The sequence below is a fragment of the Euleptes europaea genome, chromosome 18 (assembly GCF_029931775.1).
Source record: "Euleptes europaea isolate rEulEur1 chromosome 18, rEulEur1.hap1, whole genome shotgun sequence".
NCBI classification, from domain to species: domain Eukaryota; kingdom Metazoa; phylum Chordata; class Lepidosauria; order Squamata; family Sphaerodactylidae; genus Euleptes; species Euleptes europaea.
In genome coordinates, this window is record NC_079329.1 from 8,960,329 (window position 1) to 8,981,982 (window position 21,654).

The 21,654-nt window shown below is 48.2% G+C and overlaps 1 protein-coding gene across 1 annotated transcript in view; it reads right to left on the reverse strand.

Moving 5' to 3' along the window:
* The window catches only part of STX1B (syntaxin 1B), a 45,858-nt gene extending 26,154 nt beyond the window's left edge, over positions 1–19,704 (reverse strand). Inside the window, exon 1 of the mRNA XM_056863206.1 lies at positions 19,568–19,704. Within this exon, the coding sequence (XP_056719184.1) occupies positions 19,568–19,597 (30 nt within the window). The 5' untranslated portion in view covers positions 19,598–19,704. The remainder of the gene's footprint in view (positions 1–19,567) is intronic.
* Between the last annotated feature and the right edge of the window lie 1,950 nt (positions 19,705–21,654).

Here is a 21,654-nt window from a genome sequence, read left to right on the forward strand (position 1 = left end):
ACATCACCTGCTCGCCTAGTCCCTTTAACTGGAGATGCCGGGATTGAACCTGGGACCTTCTGCATGCCAAGCAGATGCTCTACCACTGAGCCACAGCCCCTCCCCAAAACATCCACAAGATGTATAGGATGGCACACCCAGTAGCACGTACACAAGAAGCTGCCTTATACTGAATCCTCGGTCCATCAAAGTCAGTATGGTCTACTCAGACCGGCAGCGGCTCTCCAGGGTCTCAGGCAGGGGTCTTTCACATCACCTGCTCGCCTAGTCCCTTTAACTGGAGATGCCGGGATTGAACCTGGGACCTTCTGCATGCCAAGCAGATGCTCTACCACTGAGCCACAGCCCCTCCCCAAAACATCCACAAGATGTATAGGATGGCACACCCAGTAGCACGTACACAAGAAGCTGCCTTATACTGAATCCTCGGTCCATCAAAGTCAGTATGGTCTACTCAGACCGGCAGCGGCTCTCCGGGGTCTCAGGCTGAGGTCTTTCACATCACCTACTCGCCTAGTCCCTTTAACTGGAGATGCCGGGGATTGAACCTGGGACCTTCTGCATGCCAAGCGGATGCTCTACCACTGAGCCACAGCAAGTACATGATTCAGCAAGTACAAGCAGCCCTCACTCAATTAAAGGCCGGGTTCCGCAAAGGCTTGAAAGGCAACTTTTCTTAAACGGTATATAATCAAAGGAATGTGGTTGAAGGAGCATTGGTCAGAAAGACGTCTATCAATGTATAACAGTAGAAATATTCAGCGGTAATGTTTATCTAGACCAGTGAATTGCTTTTCTCCCTGTACTTTACGACAGCTAGAATAATAATAAAAAAAAATCCATCCATTACCACCTAACTGTTTGACCAATTAAAGAAATACTTGTTGCTGGACTACAACCATGTCACCAAAAATTCGATACGAGTGCCTTCAGAGATTGAGGAACGCGTGACATAACTTATAATTTAATAGAACACAAACGCTATCAATTGCCACTAGACAGAAGAACCGCTTTCAAGATTTATTTTCAGTCTCAACGACACAGCCTTCCGTCCCCTATGGCAGGAACATAACAGAGCTAGAGCAGCCTAAAAAAAAAAAAAGTTACTTTCCCCCTCACCAATTAAAGTTCACCTTCAATTTGAATCAACTAAAGCCTCCGTTGATTCACCTACCAATTAAACTGATGAAAAGCTTGGATCCTTATACATAATGCTGTTATATGCAGCTCTTCTGCGTAAGCTTGCACAATATAATCTAAGCGTGGTGTATCTCTTTACGAAGCCACTATGGGAAGGGGTGGGGAGAACCCAGCCTATTATGCCATTCAGAATTACATTCGCCAATCATCCACTTTGCCTTTCAGTGAGGGAAGTCTCTTCCCTTCTGCAGACGTCATAAGAACATAAGAAAGGCCATGCTGGATCAGACCAAGGTCCATCAAGACCAGCAGTATGTTCACACAGGGGCCAACCAGGTGCCTCCAGGAAGCCCACCAACAAGACGACTGCAGCAGCCCGTCCTGCCCGTGTTCCACCGCACTCAAAATAATAGGCCTGCTCCTCTGATCCTGGAGAGAATAGGTCTGCATCATGACTAGTATCCATTTTGACTAGTAGTCATGAATAGCCCTCTCCTCCATGAACATGTCCACTCCCCTCTTAAAGCCTTCCAAGTTGGCATCCATCACCACATCCTGGGGCAGGGAGTTACACCATTTAACTATGCGTTAAACTGAATCCAAACTGAATCTGTTGTCTAGAATAGAGAGGAACTTAAAGCAAGGAGCTATTGGAAAAGCAGAGGAAAGCCAGAAAAAGGCAAAGAAAGTAGTAAGAAGAGTCAGATTTCAATTTCAAATATGAGCCATCTGGATAATTGTGTGTGTGTGTGTGTGTGTGTGTGTGTGTGCGCGCGCGCAAGCGCGTGTGTATATAATTCTTATGCTTTGCATGCAGAAGGTCCCGGGCTCAATCTGCGGCATCTCCAGTGAAAAGGATCACAGGTTAAAAAGCTGGGAGAAGCACGCTGTTGATCAGGGTTAGACAACAGTGGGCTTAGGGTTACCTGGTCCGTCTTTGCCACCAGCGGGAGGCTTTTGGGCGGAGCCTGAGGAGGGCAAGGTTTGGAGAGGGGAGGGACTTCAATGCCATAGAGTCCAATTGCCAAAGAGGCCATTTTCTCCAGGGGAACTGATCCCTGTCAGCTGGAGATCAGTTATAATAGCAGGAGATCTCCAGCTAGTACCTGGCGGTTGGCAACCTGAGGTGGGCTCCATGTAGGGTTGCCAGCTCCAGGTTGAGAAATTCCTGGAGATTTGGGGGTGGAGTAGAGTTGCCAACTGCTAGGTAGCAGCAGGAGATCTCCTGCTAATTCAACTGATCTCCAGCCCATAGAGATCAGATCACCTAGAGAAAAATGGCCGCTTTGGCAATTGAACTTTATGGCATTGAAGTCCCTCCCCTCCCCAAACCACACCCTCCTCAGGCTTCGCCCCCAAAATCTCCCGCCGGTTGAGAAGAGGGACCTGGTAACCCTAGGGTGGAACTTGAGGAAGGCATGGTTTGAGGAGGGGAAGGAACTCAGCAGGGTATAATGCTACAGAGTCCACCCTCTAAAGCAGCCATTTTTCTCCAGGGGAACTGATCTCTGTCGCCTGGACTGTAATCCCAGGAGATCCCCAGGCCCCACCAGGAGGCTGGCACCCCTAGCATGGGCTCCATGATGACTCAATGCGAAACATCATCATATGAATGCGTGCCTGGCCTTGAGTGAGTGTTAGTCACTTGAAGTGGCCATTCAAGAGCCATTATGCTGTCTCAATAGTCCCACTGGAATGTGACTCACACCCCACCTGCGAGCGGCGGGGTGGGGAGGAAGAGGATACTGAAGGCTGTTTGGGTTGGAGGGCAAAGTATAAAAGAAATGTGGAGAGGAGCAGTTTGAGTTTGGAGCTGGTTGGCAAGGTTCCTATGGGGGTTACGGCACTAGGTATTCCCAGCGATGTATTAAGAGTTTGAAAATGTTATAAAAATTATTGTTCACACTTTCTATGTATTCCCACCAATGTATGAAGACTTTGAAACTGTTATAAAAAATTCTGTTCGCACTTTGTTTGGCCCCTTTAGCTGTGAAGACGTCTTCCACCCATTTATAAGCCGTTGTATCAAAAACCCTTTTAAAGTGATGTTTTTATAACATTTTCAAACTCTTAATACATCGCTGGGAATACCTAGTGCGGTAACACCAACATAAGTTGGCTGCGACTTGACGGCACCTTCCGACACCATATAATGTACAGAAATACAGATTTAGAGAAATTCCCGTGGTTTGCCATTGCTTTCCACTGCAGAGTATTCCTTGGTGGTCTCCCTTCCAAGTACTAGCCCTGGCCAACCTTGCTTAACTTCCAAGCTCTGAGAAGATCGAGCTAGTCTGGGCTACTCAGGTTGCTGACCCTAAACTCTGGCAGTCCTTTCCATAGATACTTCAACTGTTATGTGGATCGCTATCTGCTATCAGCTGATGAACACATGAAGCCGCCTTATACTGAAACAGACCCTTAGTCCATCAAAGTCAGTATTGTCTACTCAGACTGCCAGTGGCTCTCCAGGGTCTCACCTACTTGCCTGGTCCTTTTAACTGGAGATGCTGGGGATTGAACCTGGGACCTTCTGCCTGCCAAGCAGATGATCTACCACTGAGGCACAGCCCCTCCCCAATAAGAACACATGAAGCTGCCTTATACGGAATCAGACCCTTGGTCCATCAAAATCAGTATCATCTACTCAGACTGGCAGCAGCCCTCCAGGGTCTCAGGCTGAGGTCTTTCACATCACCTCCTTGCCTGGTCCCCCTTTAACTGGAGATGCTGGGGATTGAACCTGGGACCTTCTGCCTGCCAAGCAGATGCTCTACCATTGAGCCACAGCCCCTCCCCTGATAAGTTAAAGCATCCAAGAATGGCCAGGGCTTTTCACAGGAGGACAAAAATACTGTGTCTGTGAACTGGCTCTCAGATGACCTTTTGCTTAAGTGACTTGTGGACTGGTTATCTATAATATAACCTGACTGTCTAGGTTTCCCATGTCAATGCAACTCTATGGCATGTCTCTACTACAGGCTTAAAAGGGATTAATAGTCATTCCCTCTCCCTCGGGAACCAATGAAACTTTGCTTCCTTAAGGGGTTGGGGCTCTCCAACAGGAAATTTGGATCACCCTCAATAAATTACAAATCCTCGGATTGCGGAGTGGTGCAGAGGGAGCCAAGACCAATAAGCTGAATGCACTCTATCGTGCAGGGGATTTGTCTTTTAATTCATTGCTGTATTGAGATCTACACCATTTTCTCCACCATGGAGATTCAACAGCTACCATGTGGCCTGCAGTTCTCAAATGCATTTGAACAACATCAATGAACACCGATGCAGAGGACTAATTTCTAAAGAAGAAGAAGAGTTGGTTTTTATATGCCAATTTCCCCTACCTTTTAAGGAGAATCAAACCGGTTGACAATCTCCTTCCCTTCCTCTCCCCACAACAGGCACCTTGTGAGGTAGGTGGGGCTGAGAGTGTTCAGAGAGAACTGTGAATAGTCCAAGGTCACCCAGCAGGCTTCATGTATAGGAGTGGGGAAACCAACCCGGTTCTCCAGATTAGAGTCTGCTGCTCATATGGAGGAGTGGGGAATCAAACCCGGTTCTCCAGATTAGAGTCCACCACTCTTAACCACTACATCATGCTGGCTCTCAAAGAGGGAGAGGCCACACTCAAGGTTACTCAACAGAGAGTGTGGAATGCATTCTGCTCAGGCTCAGAGATAGGGTTGCCAACCTCCAAGTAGTAGCTGGAGATTTCCTGCTATTACAACTGACCTCCAACCGGTAGAGATCAGTTCCCCTGGAGAAAAGGGCCACCTTGGCCATTGGACTCTATAGCATTGAAGTCCCTCCCCTCCCCAAACCACGCCCACCTCAGGCCTGCCCCAAAAACCTCCAGGTATTTCCCAACCTGGAGATGGGAACCCTACTCAGAGATGTAGACCAAGTGCTATGAGGAAAGGTATGTTTAGCCTGAAGAGAAGACTGAGAGGGAATATGATAACCATCTTCAAGTACTTGAAGGGCTGTCAAATGGAGGATAGCACTGAGTTGTTTTCTGTTGCCCCAGAAGGTCGGACCAGAACCAACGGGTTGAAATTAAATCAAAAGAGTTTCCGTCTAGACACGAGGAAGAATTTTCTAAGACTTAGAGTGGTTCCTCAATGGAACAGGCTTCCTCGGGAGGAGGTAAGCTCTCCTTCCCTGGAGGTTTTTAAGCAGAGGCTAAATAGCCATCTGTCAGCAATGTTGATTCTATGACCTTGGGCAGTTCATGGGAGGGAGGGCATCTTGACCATCTTCTAGGGGTCACTTGGGGTGTGTGGGGGAGGTAGTTGTGAGTTTCCTGCATTGTGCAGGGGGCTGGACTAGATGACCCTGGTGGTGCCTTCCAACTCTATGATTCTATGTTTCCCTCCTTAACCTTATTCCATTTCCTCCTGTTTGGTATTCATCCCTTAGGTTCTGGGGATATGCTTCCTGACAACCTTTGGTCTCAGATTAAGTCCTCATTCTAGCACAGGGAGCTACCCTAGTTCAGCGGTGGAGTGGGTGCTTTGCAGAGACCAGGGCCTCTGTTCAGTCTCTGGCATCTTTGGATACAGGCTCTCATACAGAAGACACTTCTAGCAGCAATAGATCCAAGGAACAACATAGGATTGGCCAGCAAGGATCAGCTGACCACGGAACAAAGTGCATCTCTCAATCTCGGCGCTGAAGGATTATACTGACGGATAAGTTGAATTTTCCCTTCCCCCCCCCCCTGGTGTTCCAACTATTACATGATTGCAATTCTGGATGGATGTTTGTTTTACAACCTTGAACATCAGTAATACGAACTTTGATTCATGGACACTTATATGTTATGGTCCGTCTTGTGCATTCAGTATTGTATGTCTTACTGTAATAATTTATCATACGTTGATATGTATAAAGTGTAATACAATTTGAAAAAGAAATTTAGAGTGATTAGTGGCTGTGTACTGATAAATAACCTTCCTGCATAGGGATTTCCATAACCTCCAGACACTAGCTGGAGATCTCCTGCTATTACAACTAATCTCCAGGCAACAGAGATCAGTTCACCTGCAGAAAAAGGCAGCTTTGGCAATTGGACTCTATGGCATTGAAGTCCCTCCCCTCCCCAAACCCCGCCCCCCTCAGGCTCCGCCCCAAAAACCTCCCGCCATTTGCAAAGAGGGACCTGGCAACCCTAGCTTTTCTCTCCCTGCCAGACAAAGGAGACAATATTGAGGAAGGGACCGGTGATGCTCTAACTCGGTTTAAAGCAGTTTCATGTGTCCCATAGGGCAACGCCATCCGTGGGTCCAGCGTGCCGGTTTCACAGGCTTGGAGGCCCAGGTTTTTCACGGAGGGAAAGTTTTCAGGTCACCGACACGTCTGTCTCTCTGTATCTTTAGAAACCGCTAGATTAGAAATAGGCCTTTCTGTAAAGATAGAGATTTTTCTAAATATACAAGGCGATAGAGACCGACAGATCCAGGGGTTTATATAATTCTGTCTCTCCGGCTAGCTCTTTTGTTCGCAGACTACAGCGGCACAGCTATCCTGGTTATATAAAAATCTATCTGCCTCTACAGCTCTCCTACCCAGATAACAGGCTATGATATTTGGCTCCCCCGCCATGTGTGGGTTTCTCTATCTATCGCAAATGTCTGTAGTTACACTTCCTGGCTGTCTCCTTTCCACAGAAATAATTGTCCCCCATACGACCCCCCACGCAATCCGCGGTCTTGTCTCCATGGTCCACATACATGCACACGTGCTTGGAAGTCCCCAAATCCCAGAGGTGGCTCTACCATAAAGCAAGGTGGGTTTGGGGTGCCATAAAGGGTTGCAGAGTCGGAGATCTGATCTAGAGAGCACAATCCAATCCACCAGGAATCCCCGTGCTATGTTCCTTCATTTCGCTGAGGAGCGTGTGGCTGAACTTTCTGATAGATTGCACAGACAGAGCTATTCCAAGTCTGCTGTCTATTTTTACCCTGCCCTCCCTGCAAGGACTTCAGGGCAGCATACAGAGTCCTCCACCTTCCGTCTTATCTTCGCAACACCCCCTCGAGGTAGATTAGACTACACGACAGCAGCCTTTTAGGCATGGCTGTTTCACTCGCCGTCACCCCTCCGACAACTTCGGGTATTTGTTCCGATTATGCATGCCGTTGCCGACCGTCAGAGGTTGCCTCGCTCTCCCCCTGCGTTTCCCCGTGTTTTGCCCTAATTTTGAGGGAGCGGTTTTATCTCGAATTTGGAAATGCAGGGAAACGCAGGAGGAGAGCCTTCGTGGAAGAAGAAAAAGGGCAGTTATTGTTAACTGGGTGAGAATGAAAGGTCTCCTCCCTGCTCCTCTGGGCTGTTGACCTTCCACAAATTAGTTACAGTATATAGGGCACGTGAACTAGTAGAAAAATAATCGTGTAAACATCACAGGAAACTAAAACAATGGAGAATCTTATAACTAGAATCCAGAGTCAGGACATCACTGAATCCCACTCTGACGATTTAGAGCTGCCATTATAGGGCTGCCAACTGGATATCTCCTGCTATTACAAACAATCTCCAGCTGAAAGAGATCAGTTCCCCTGGAGAAAATGGCCACTTGGGCAATTGGACTCTATGGCATTGAAGTCCCTCCCCTCCCCAAACCCCGCCCTCCTCAGGCTCTGCCCCCAAAACCTCCCACCAATGGGGAAGAGGGACCTGGCAACCCTAGGCCGTTAGCTGGACAGCAGCTGACCCTCCTTTAAGACAGTGAGTCTATTTATGCATGCAAAAAAATTATGGTAGACCCTTCCTTGGGCTATACCAGTTTAGGCTGAAGTTTCAGGTTTGAATCCTCCCTCAATAATAACTTCCCATAGAATACAGCAAATCAAAGAGAAAGCTGGACACAACCTGTCATAGTAGCTTTCAGCATGCATGGAGAATTTTTAGATGAAAAAAGCAGTCAAAAATGTCACCCCCCTCCAGGGTCGCCAACCTCCAGGTGGTGGCAGGAGATCTCCTGCTGTTACAACTGATAGAGATCAGTTCCTTTGAATAAAATGGCCACTTTGGCAATTGGACTCTATGGCATTGAAGTCCCTCCCCTCCCCAAATCCCGCCCTCCTCAGGCTCTGCCCCAAAACCTCCCGCTGGTAGCAAAGAGGGACCTGGCAACCCTACTCCCATCCCCCATTATGTAACCTGAAATGGTAACACCCTGGGGAAAGGTCTACTGCTGGTCTTTTCATTAGAACAACTGGTGCTACTAGCCATGGAGCAAGACATTGACAAGGAAAGATGGACTTTCTTCCTTGGGAGTTTCCCATATTATTTAATTTTTTTAGGTCACATTCTTTTATGCATGTATTCTCTTGTTTCCTCATTTCACCGTGAATATACACAGATGAAAGGCCAAGGTTTGCCAGCCTCCAGGTGGGGCCTAGAGTTCTCTTGGAATTCCAACTGATCCTGTAATTCCAACTGAGTTAACATGTTCATGGAGGATGGGGCTATCCATGGCTACTAGTCAAAATGGATACTAGTCATGATACAGACCTATTCAGGATCAGAGGAGCATGCCTATTATATCAGGTGTCGTGGAGCACAGGCAAGATAATGCTGCTGCAGTCGTCCTGTTTGTGGGCTTCCTAGAAGCACCTGGATGGCCACTGTGTGAACAGACTGCTGGACTTGATGGGTCTTGGTTTGATCCAGCAGGGCTTTTCGTACGTTCTTATGATCTACAGGCTACAGAGACCCGTTCCCCTGAAGAAATTGGCAGGTTTGGAGGGTGGACTCGATAATATCACACCCCTACTGAGGTCCCTCCTCTCTGCCCTTGCCAGACATCATCCCCAAATCTTCAGGAATTTCCCAACCTGGAGTTGGAATTCCTAAAGGCCCCTTGTGGAGGATACTTATTTGTGTATCCAGGAATATGAGAGAGGACTAGGTGGAGGGGCAGAGACCTCTGTGGGGTGAGAGAAGAGGAAGGATTACAGGATATTTAGAACTAAGGCTGGTGTCTTGGGTTTTATTTTCATAGAATCATAGAATAGAATCATAAAGTTGGAAGGGACCACCGGGGTCATCTAGCCCAACCCCCTGCACAATGCAGGAAATTCCAAACACCCCCAGTGACCCCTACTCCATGCCCAGAAGATGGCCAAGATGCCCTCCCTCTCATGATCTGCCTAAGGTCATAGAACCTCATTGCTGACAGATGGCCATCTAGCCTCTGCTTAAAAACCTCCAGGAAAGGAGAGCTCACCACCTCCCGAGGAAGCCTGTTCCACTGAGGAACCGCTCTAACTGCTAGAAAGTTCTTCCTAATGTTGAAGCACAATCAAAGGTTAATATTTTTTTTACAATCATATTTTATTGGGAAATGGGAAGTAACATCACACCAGTAGATTCCCTTCATAGCTGAAGATGCAGGTTTGTAAGGAAAGGCTGCCTGAGGCATATGCCCTGAAGGCACAAAAATCACAAACGCAACCCAAACCGGCCCCACGCCGCCTGATTCCATCTCATCCACAGGGACAGTAGGAAGACATATGGCTACACAGTCCCTCTCTTGGGTGGTTTGTGCGCGTTTGGTATTTGGAGTCACCAGTTCCGCTGACGGATGGACAGATGGTACCTTAAAAGCTTGTGTGAAACTGGACAGGTGACGGATTGGGCTACACCGGTAGCGAAAAAGAAGACAGACATTTTTTTCCAAAGAAGCAGGGTAAGGCCGTCAGCACAGCTGAGGGTGTCCGGCGCTAAATTTTCCACCGAGAGAAAGCTGGATTGGGCCGATCTGCTTATATTATGCAAATGTGCTCATTTTGCACCATTTATGCTGTTTCAGTGTGGCACCGGCGTCAGAGAAGCCCCGCTGCTAACTAAATCCGGTTTAGGGCAGGCTTTGGCGAGGGTACCCTGATTGCATGGGAGCGCCTGTAACGCCTCTCCTTCCTGCATCGTTCCGGTAACCTCAGAAAGCTGTAGGTCACATAGGAGGAATCCTATGTGTTGTAATAGCAGGAGACCTCCAGCCGCCACCTGGAGGTTGGCAACCCTAGGAGCTATGGAAGGGCATTTGTCTCTTAACTGAGCTCTGTTACATTCCAAAGCCTTTGTTTTTACTATTCGAAAGACCCTCTCCTACCTCTCCTTTTCACTCTCCCATTCTGCCTTTAGGAACAAGTTTGCTTACTCTCATTTTCTCATTAACTTCCTACTAAATTCTCACCACTTTTAACTCTCCTGAAGGAGCTATTACAGTGCCATCTGCAACATTTACCACGACCTGAGTCTCCAAGCCACTCTGAAATTTGGGGAAAATCTTTGGCAAGGAACAGGGAGGCAGGAAGTGCATGGAGAAGCTTGCAAGAGATGTAGGGTCGCCAACCTCCAGGTACTAGCTAGAGATCTCCCGCTGTTACAACTGATCTCCAGCCGATAGAGATCAGTTCCCCTGGAGAAAATGGCCGCGTTGGCAATTGGACTCTATGGCACTGAAGTCCCTCCCCTCCCCAAACCCCGCCCTCTTCAGGCTCCGCCCCAAAAATCTCCAGGTATTTCCCAAGCTGGAGCTGGCAACCCTCGTCACCCAGCACGTTTCCTTGGCAGACTGGGGATTCGAACCTGGGTTTCCCACATCCTAGTCGGACGCTGTAACCACTACGCCACGCTAGCTCGCTTTGGTACGCTCATTCTTAGTCCGAAATGAACGTCACTGCTTGCTCCTTGCTGGTTTACCATTTCTACATCTTCGTTCCAGCGACTTTTACTGACTTTCGAGACGGTTCCTTCCCTGGCTGTTTTTTTTTTTTTTAATATATTTTTATAGTGTTCTGTGACATATTGTAATGCATTAACAACTGTGTGAACTGCTCGGAGCACTTAATGAACAGCGTGGTTAATAAATAACCCCAAGCAAACAAACAGGCTATTCTCTATACCCTTGAGGCCTAGAAACTTAATTTGTAGAGAGATTCTCGGCATGATGGGCAGCGGACTGAGCTACATGAGGAAATCTGCAAGACACTCAGGGAGGTCTGGGATGTCGCGCAGAAGCGACACTTGGCAGATCCTCTTTACCATCTTAGTAGAAAAAGAAGAAGAAGAGTTGTTTTTTATATGCCGACTTTCTCTCCCACTTAAGGGAGCCTCAAACCAGCTTACCATCACCTTCCCTTCCCCACAACAGACACACTGCGAGATTGGTGGGTCCGAGAGAGCTCTAAGAGAGCTGTGACTAGCTCAAGGTCACCCAGCTGGCTTTGTGTGGAGGAGTTCACCAATTCACCGGATTAGCCTCCGCCGCTCCTGTGGAGGAGTGGGGAATCAAACCCGGTTCTGTAGATCAGAGTCCACCGCTCCAAACCACCGCTCTTAACCACTACACCACGCCGGCTCTCGCACTGGCCTAAAGCTACCAACACAGCTTTGATTACAAGTCTGCCTCTTCTGGAAATGCTTACGGACATGGCTGAAGTAGGCCCCGGAGGCTTAGAAATTACAGGCAATGAGACGGTCTGAACACATGACCTCTCTAAAGGCTAGCAATGTTTAAGCAAAGCTCTGGGCAATTTTAGGCGGCCGTGCGACTTATGGTGGGATCCTAAGCGGAGTTACGCCCGTCTAAGCCCATTGAACCCAGGGGCTCGGAAGGCGGTCGTGTCTGTTTAGAATCCACTGGCTTTGCTAGAGGAATCTGCCGCTTGTGCGAAGAGCAGCGTACATGTATCGATTACAACCGCAAATGCGCAGACACGCACACAAAGGAAGGAAGGATCTGGGAATGGATGCCATCAGACAGATAAGATAGTATGTACATGGTGACATCAATAGAAGAGAGCCCTCCTCCTCAAAAGGAGCTCCCCTTCTCATTCAAGGTAGGGCTGCCAAGCTCCAGGTACTAGCTGGAGATCTCCTGCTGTTACAACTGATCTCCAGACGAGAGAGATCCGTTCGCCTGGAGAAAGTGGCCGCTTTGGCCATTGGACTCTATGGCATTGAAGTCCCTCCCCTCCCCAAACTCCGCCCTCCTCAGGCTCCACCCCAAAAATCTCCCACTGATGGCGAAGAGAGACCAGGCAAGCCTACTGTCCGAGGTCAGGACCGCAACAAGATAATAAAGAGGGGGATAACCCCCAAAGGACCTTTTCAGTGGTGGCTCCTTGGCTTTGGGACTTCTTCCCCCTGTGGATTTCTCTGGTGTCCACCTGGACTCATTTTAGGTGCCTGGTAAAAACACCTGAACGTTTGTGCTCTTTAACTTGCAAACCAAGCAACTGGTTTTTGCTGCTATTCTTATCTCTGAGTGTGTTGTGTTATTTTAGTACCAGTTGCTTGTATTTCGCAAGGTGCTTTGAGAACTTCGGTTAGTAGGCGGTAGTAATACTGTTGGGGTTTTTTCTTAAATAGTGGGGGAAAGCACGACTGACTCCCCACACAAATCCAGGTTTAAGGGGAAAGACTCGCAGAGAGGAGACAGTGCGACTTCCAAGCAGGCCAAAGACGTGGCCTTTTTGGGGGCTCATCAGCCCCAAAATAGGGTCCCACCCAGCCTAGGCACCCGTTTTTGACAACACCTCTTGACAGAAGGGTGCCTTACAACAATCAGACAGGGGAACACTTGAGAATTCACCTCCACCAATCCTTGCAAAATCTCTCTCCTCTCAAATTCCTATAATTTGGTTCCGGACAAGACCTTTTATCACCTTCTTCTCCCTGGCAAGAAACATCATACAAGACTAAACCACAAAGAGCAACTGTTCTTTCTTTCAGCCGGTTTGTCAACTTCTGCGCTGTGGCAACGAGTCCCACAGGTTAACAACTCATCCAGAAAACGGCCGCGGCTTTTCTTAAGGCACCGTCTACCCGCCACATTCCCATGGCGCTTAAATCCGCTGAAATGTCATGGCTTTCGCTCCTTCCTCAAAGGGACGCTGGGTCTTTTCAAGGGGGGCTGGGAACACGCCGTCCTCCCCCTCCTTAAGGAACTGCCGTGGGCAAAATTCTGCTGAATTCAGTTGCAGTTATGTGTTGCTGCATAACTAGAATGGCTGCATTTGAGGTTGAGGATAGGAGGGTTTCACAAAAATGATGCTTTCATGCTTTGGGTGGGGCACGGGAAGGAGGATGAGACTCAGTTTATTACCTTATAGTATGGTTTACAGCGAACTAAACAATGTCCCTCCGCGCCCCCACTGCATTTGGCTTTTAGGAGCGTTTGGAGTTGAGACTAACAAACCAGTGTTGCATAGAATCATAGAGTTGGAAGGGACCGCCAGGGTCATCTAGCCCAACCCCCTGCACCATGCAGGAAATCCCAAACTACCCCGCACCCCCAGTGACCCCTACTCCATGCCCAGAAGATGGGCAAGGTGCCCTCCCTCTCATGATCTGCCTAAGGTCCTAGAATCGGCATTGCTGACAGATGGCCATCAAGCCTCTTCTTAAAAACCTCCAGGGAAGGAGAGCTCACCACCTCTGGAGGAAGGCTGTTCCACTGAGGTACCGCTCTAGCTGTTAGAAAATTCTTCCTCATGTCTAGATGGAAACTCTTTTGATTTAATTTCAACCCGTTGGCTCTGATCCGACCTTCTGGGGCAACAGAAAACAACTCGGCACCATCCTCTATATGATAGCCCTTCAAGTACTTGAAGATGGTTATCATATATCCCCTCTCAGTCTTCTCCTCTTCAGGCTAAACATACCCAGCTCCTTCAACCTTACTAAGGACTGGAAGCTTGAAGTATGCAGAGAGTGAGAACAGGGCAGTGCAAAGCAAATAGTTGCTGTACCTGAGGAGGGAAAGGATATGGCAGACCTCCCTGGAAGGGGTTCATTAATTAACTTTGTTAATTAACTTTTGGAAGGGGTTCATTAATTAACTAACCGCTCTAACTGTTAGAAAATTCTTCCTAATGTCTAGATGGAAACTCTTTTGATGTGATTTCAACCCGTTGGTTCTGGTCCGACCTTCGGGAGCAACAGAGAACAACTCGGCACCATCCTCTATGTGACAGCCCTTCAAGCATAGTGTAAATGCAACATGGAACTTGGGCTGGGGACTCAGTTCAGATCCTCACTTGGTGCCAAAGGTTTGCCCTGGCATTGGATAATAACCACTGTTCATGGTGATAATAACAACAGCATTATGTAGAGCTTCTGAGAGCCTCAGCCACCATACATACTACATGTCTGAAATCAGAATAGAGTCATAGAATCATAGAGTTCGAAGGGACCGCCAGGGTCATCTAGTCCAACCCCTGGCACAGTAAAGGAAATTCACAACTACCTCCCGCCCCACACCCCTAGTGACCCCCTACTCCATGCCCAGATGATGGCCAAGATGCCCTCCCTCTCATGGTCTGCCTAAGGTCATAGAATCAGCATTGCTGACAGACGGCCATCTATTCATACAACAATTCTGAAAGGAAGGTCAATACTATTATTACCCTCATGTTTTTGATGGGGGAGGGTAGTTTTCCAAATGCCACCTATTATGTTCATGGCGGCGGTGAAATTTAAACTGGGGTACAACCCCCATTTCAAATCCGGGAGAGCAAATGGATCCCCCCCCCCAAAGATAGACATGTGCTTTGCCTGTCTTGGAGCTCCCCCTTCCATCCACATTTCTTTTTTAAACTGAATATACAAAGTTAATTAATGAACCCCTTCCAGGGAGGTCTGCCATATCCTTTCCCTCCTCAGGTACAGCAACTATTTGCTTTGCACTGCCCTGTTCTCACTCTCTGCATACTTCAAGCTTCCAGTCCTTAGTAAGGTTGAAGGAACTGGGTATGTTTAGCCTGAAGAGGAGAAGACTGAGAGGGGATATATGATAACCATCTTCAAGTACTTGAAGGGCTGTCATATAGAGGATGGTGCCGAGTTGTTTTCTGTTGCCCCAGAAGGTCGGACCAGAGCCAACGGGTTGAAATTAAATCAAAAGAGTTTCCGTCTAGACATGAGGAAGAATTTTCTAACAGCTAGAGCGGTACCTCAGTGGAACAGGCTTCCTCGGGAGGTGGTGAGCTCTCCTTCCCTGGAGGTTTTTAAGAAGAGGTTAGATGACCATCTGTCAGCAATGCCGATTCTATGACCTTAGGCAGATCATGGAGGGCATCTTGGCCATCTTCTGGGCACGGAGTAGGGGTCACTGGGGGTTTGGGGGGGAGGGAGTTGTGAATTTCCTGCATTGTGCAGGGGGTTGGACTAGATGACCCTGGTGGTACCTTCCAACTCTATGATTCTATGATTCTATGACACCCTCCCTCCCCATCGATGCTGGGGCAGCGGCAATGAACCGCAAGACTGGAGTTCAGTTCTGGACACCCTTCACCCGCCTCTGCCTCCTAATTTTCATTCCCCTACATCTCCACCTGCCGAGGAATCTGTGTTTTGGTTCCTCCTCCCACGCTCCCCTCTGTACTCAGAACAGCCATTGGTTCCTCTCCTCCTTCACGTCTCTCCTTGAGACCTTCAGCAAAATCCTTCCTCGGCTCACCTGACCTGCCATTCCACCTGACTCTCCTCACCTCGGCTTCACGCCTCACGTTTCAGCCACCAAACCTCTCCAGCCTACAGTTTAATGTGCCCAGTAAGCCATTCTGGGCACACTCCGTGGAGCTCCTTGAACACCGCCAGCGCTTAACAAATAGCCAGGATCTGGGTATGCGCAGTTTGGGCTTATGGACCTCTGGGGAACTGAACGGCTCTGTTGTAGGGGTCCGTTTCCATTTCCACAGCCATCCTCAGATGCTGCAACAAACTGGTAGCACATCCGTCCACCTGCAAGTCCCCTACTGGACTCTCTCTCTCCGGGGACTCGCCAAAGCCTGAACCTGAGCGCATTTCCCAAAGACCTTTCCTTCTTGTTCTTCTTCTTCTTTTTTAAATACACGCATACACATTTCAGGCGAAAGTATGGGCCGCGATAAGTGAGCGGGCGAGGTTTTGGGCCAGCTCGGGGGTTTTCTCTCTCTTTGATGTGCCTGAACGTAGCGCTGATTTCCCTTCTCCCCAGCGGAGCCTGGGTGGGCTGAGATGCTGAAGAGAGAAACAAACAGGCTTGCGAGGAGGGCTGGGTTCCCACCCCCATCCCTCCGGTGAACCATAATTGCAAAGCAAAGCAATCATCCCCCCCTACTTCTGTGGGCTTCGAACCCCACATCACAATAGCAAGGGTTTCCCCTCCCACAAGCTCACACACCTCGCCTAAGGGCTGTGGGTTCCTCGCTAGCTCCTCAACCCCCCCTATCTCCCCCAGGATTGGCTGCCACCACACTGGGTATGACACCCCCTCCCTTCTGCCAACACACCTGCTTTTATAACCATCCCCCTCCTCCCCCATGCCTCTACTGTTATCTATCTATCTGTATGTGTTTGTGAGTGTCTTCCCCTCTCATGGCATTCAACACTAAGGTGGAGGGAGTGGGGTAGCGAAAGAGATACACAGAGAGAGAGAGAGAGAGAGATACACACAAGCCTTTGGCTCCTGCAGCAAAACCGTCTCCTCCATCATAACCCCCCCCCCCACAACGCACAATGCGCCAACGATAAAGCAATGCCATTTTTTTCCTCGTGCCCGGCCAGAAGGATAAGAAGGAATGCAGGAACATTCTCTCTGCCCGCTGGCAAAGAGAAGATTTGGAGGTGGAGAGGGGGGGAGAGAAGGTGTTTTTCCTTTGCCTTCGGTCTCTGAAGCCGGTCTCAGCACACCACCCTCCTCCCCTATCGACATCCACTTAAAGGATATTCCCAGGATCCATGTCTGTGTACACATCAACAATTTTCTGTATTCATCCATGCAGATTTCAAGGGGGTTTGCAGAGATGTGGTTTAAAAAAACCCCCCGACAAGACTCCTATTTTGGTTAGCTGTATTTCCCTCGAAACAACTCCCCCCATCCTAGTTTTTTTTAAAGAGGGGAGAATTGCTGGATTGTGCTGTCTCTGCAGATGGAAGCGTTGGGAATGGTTATTGTGAATCGCCTCTCTCTGTTTCCTCCACTCTGATGTAAAGCATATCTCAAAGGGGGCAGGGGGGCGAAGGAAGGGGGGGGGGAATCTACCAAGCCTTGGAAAGGTCACTGATTTGTTTCACCAGGGTTGCAATTACATCTGTTTGAGGGTCCCCCCCCCTCTTTTCGATCTTAGGAAAGTGTTCTGACACAAAATACTCTTCAAAGATTCTTTTGCCACTAAAGACGCCAATGCACACCAACCCAAAAAGGGGAGGGGGAAGGAAGGAAGGAAGGAAGGAAGGAAGGAAGGAAGGAAGGAAGGAAGGAAGGAAGGAAGGAAGGAAGGAAGAAAGAAGGAAGAAAGAAGGAAGGAAGGAAGGAAGGAAGGAAGGAAGGAAGGAAGGAAGAAAGAAAGAAAGAAAGAAAGAAAGAAAGAAAGAAAGAAAGAAAGAAAGAAAGAAAGAAAGAAAGAAAGAAAGAAAGAAAGAAAGAAAGAGGAATTGGGCGACGAAGAGGTTATCCCCTCGTACAAACCAGGGGAAATGTTTCAACGCTCCCCTGATAATTTCTTCATGTTTTGTGAGAGAGGGTTCAACGTCGAAGACAACACACAGAGATGAAGGTACAAGACAAATCCTGTCTCCTGCACACAGACGCACAGGGATTACTCTCTTGCACGCACACACTCCAAAAAGCACATCTTTCTCACAGTAACACAGGCCATTTATGCATGGGAAGTTTTGCCTTGGATTTGCCGCTCTCTAGATGCACATTTTCCCCATCCGAATTCTCAAAAACTCAACAATAAGCCCCTATGCAGAGTTTTGAGAATTCGGATGAGGAAAATGTGCATCTAGATGTGCAAATCCAAGGCAAAACTTCCCATGTATAAATGGCCACAAAAGACACTGAAACTGACCCGAAGGAAATAGCAAGAGGCTAAAACTGACTAGAATACCTAACAGAAGACACTGTCAAAAAATTTCTCAGCTTGGACAAGATTCTTTTTTTAAGTGTGGGAAATCAAATGGCATTAACTATACAAAGGGGGAAAACCCATTTAATTTCCTCCCCCTCCAGATCACTCATTATCCTAGCTTGGCATCAACAAGCAGTCAGGAGGATCCCGGGAAGTGGATCCCGGGAAGTGGCTCCCTCCCTATCCCATCACCCCACTTCCCCTGCCGTGGCCACAGCAAAGCTCCCCCCCACACACACTCCTTCTTGCCTGCTTTACGTTTTATATGAATGACTCCATCTCCTGGGGCTGGGAGACAGCAAGAGAGAACCCAGAGGCAAAGATTTGCAATGAGTCTTCAGACTTAAGCAGAAATCTCAGAGTTGCACCCATCTCAGCAAAGCAGAAAAAAGGCCCGGGTATGTGTGGCGGTGATGGGGAGCAGACTCGTGGTGTGTGTAGATGGTGCTGTCTTACAAATAGGAGGGGGGTGCTCCTTGAAAATGACTTCAGACGCCCCCCCTCTCTACCAAACACAGGAGCAATCGCTCCCTGCTAATCAGAAAATGACATTAACTAACTGGGATATGTAACTTCCCCTGTCCCTTTGCCCCCCCCCCAAAGCCTCTCCCCCCAGTCAGAAGCCATCAAATCCAATTTGACTCAGCCTTCAGCCCACCCTAAAGGGGGGGAAGGGAGAGAAGGGGAATTTATCCATCCTTTCTCCCAGCAAGCTGACATGCCAAAGGAAGTTGGGGAGGGAGGGAGGCTCCTCCTCTCCTGTCCCCCCCACCACTTCCTGAAATATTGGAGTGCTTTAAGAGTTATTCCTTTCCCTCCAACCCCCTCTCCTCCTCAAGGAGGGGAGGGATTGACTGACCTATAAAAATTAGCTGTGTTTCTTCCTCCTCTTCCCCCCCCCTCCCATTGCTACAGACATATACTGACTGGGGAGGGGGTTCCGCATCTGAGATTTCATCAAATTGCTCCTCAAAAATATACATATACTCTGCCTTAATAGAGAGTTATTATTCTCTATCCTTGGGGAGGGGGCAACATAAACGGCCTATTAAAATTCCACACACACCCAGTTCAGTTACACAAATACTCTTCTCCGGATAAGAGATTTTACCTGGCTGGAAATCGAAACCTCAGCCTTTCTTTCGCTACCGTAATATGAACACCCCCTTCCACAAACCCAAGTATCTCTCCCCCCACCCCACCTTGGAAATGTGAGACATCCTTGAAATCTCAACCTGCTGTCCAATACTTCTTTTCTCCAAATAATCCTTCACCGTCACCCCATCGGTAATTTCGGTATCTGGTTTTCCCTCTTGCCACCACATCCTGCGGTGGCTACCGCAACGGAAGGAATACTACCCTGAAGATTTCGAAGGGGAGAAAAGAAATATCTCCAAAAGGGCATTCCATGTATTATTTTGTGCAGGGGGGGGGGGGATGCAGAGGACAGGGTTGGCAGGCTGGAAACCGTAGGCATTCATTGAAAGTAGAAAAAAAAAGAAATTGAATCTTACAGTTCTCAACTCCTGGGTACGGTCCTTCATTGTGCTTGCCGGTCCTCAGTCGGTTGGCTCTCCCCCCCCCTCCCTGTGGCACAGCAGACAAACACGGTGGCTGGCGTGAACCCCTCTTCTCTGGGGTGGCAGAGGAGAAGATTTGGAGGGGGGAGGGAGGGTACAGTTGATTGCAGCAAGAGATAAACCCAGCTTTCCAGCTCAACCAAGCTGGGGAGAGGAAGATGCTCTAAAGGATGGAGAGAGGCTGGTGCTGATGCTGCAGAAGAGGGTGGGAGGATGCAGAAGAGGGAGAGCGAGGCAGGCAGGGAGGGGGAAGCAGAAGCACACAGGCTGGGCATGCTCGCTGCACCCCCTCCCACCCAAGGGGCCATGGGAGTTGTAGTCTGCCAAAGGGAGAGGGGGAATCACGGGCGAGGGTTGGCTTCTGAAGATCACACCATCCAACACTTGGCGTTAGTTCACTTGAGATTGCTTAACGCTTTCCCTAGAACGGCTCTTTCTCGCGCTGGCAGCCAGGACGGATTCAAAGCACTAAAAAGAGGGGAGGATTGAGAGTTCACATGAGGCTACAGACGTGTGTCCAGAGCTAAACGGTGTGTCCGGCACTAACGCCAGGTTAATGATTAGCGTTTATAAGTGAAAGGATTCTGTGTATGGGGAACTCATTCAAAAGTCATGAACACAAATCCGAATTTCCAGCTGCAATATAAGCATTTGGGGAACGTGTGTTGGGAATCAGCTAATCCAGGTCTTGGTTGCACATCTAGAGACTGACCATTTTCTGTGCACTTGTCAAGGATCTCTGCCTCGATACAGGATGTCCCAAAAGATGTAGTTTCACATGACGGTTCCTTAAAGAATGAAGTTGTAGGCCCTCTCTCTTGAGTGACAGGATGTCCATTCTGGGCTCCAGAATCCAAATGAACCCAGCAACCAACTTAGTTTTGGTTTCAGGAGGCATTGTGACAAGCATCGCATGGAGCATTTTAAAGGCCAATCCTGTGTCTATTGAATGCCAGCCCTTCCACTGGGTGATCCTAGGTGGGCAGGGTTGCCAGCCTCCGGGTGCTAGCTAGAGATCTGCTATTACAACTGATTAGGGTTGCCAACCTCCAGGTTATGGCTGGAGATCTGCTATTACACCTGATCTCCAGGTGACAGAGATCAGTTCACCTAGAGAAAATGGCTGCTTTGGAAGATGGACTCCATGGCATTATATCCCAAACCCTCCCCTCCTCAGGCTCCACCCCCAAAATCTCCAGGTATTTCCCAACCCGGAGCTGGCAACCCAACAACTGATCTCCAGCCAATAGAGATCAGTTCACCTGGAGAAAATGGCCACTTCGGCCATTGGACTCTATGACATTGAAGACTGGATTCTAATTGGGGAGACTTGGGTTCAAATCCTCATGAAGCCCCACGACATTGGGCCAGCTGAACCTACCTCACCAGGTTTCTTCAAAGTCATAAACGGAGCTCCTTGGGAAATATATATGCAAAAAAAAAAAAAAAAAAAAGGCTAAATCCAGCCTTTTAGCTACCAACAGTTTGGCTTCCTGAGCAGCTACATTAGAGAGCAAAGAGGTGTATAAAGATTTATTATTTATTTATTCAAAATATTTGTACCATGCTTCCTACCTAACAGGAGAAGCAGCATATGTATAAAAGCCCCCTCCAACAGACAGCTTTTATGTTCGCTCGTTTTAACTCTTTCCCATCCAAGGTTCTTTATGGGAGATTTACAAAAACTCCCTTTAACAAGAGACTATGTCCATGTGGAATGGGCCAGCCAGATTCCCTACAACACATTATCCTTGATTGCTATTTACATGAGGAATCCCGCAAAAAAAATTATATTACCTTTAATTAGAAAATTAATGGCCCCTTACAGAACAACCATATGTCAATTCCTGCTGAATGACTTCATGCCTGAGGTTACGGTGAAGGTAGCAGTATTTTTGGTGGAAGTGGTTAAGGTTAAGATTAAATCCTAACTGTTAACTGATTGTAATTTTTATGAAACACCTGTTATTTCTGATCTCATTACCATAACTATCTATGCCAATAAAGGTTATATGTATAAA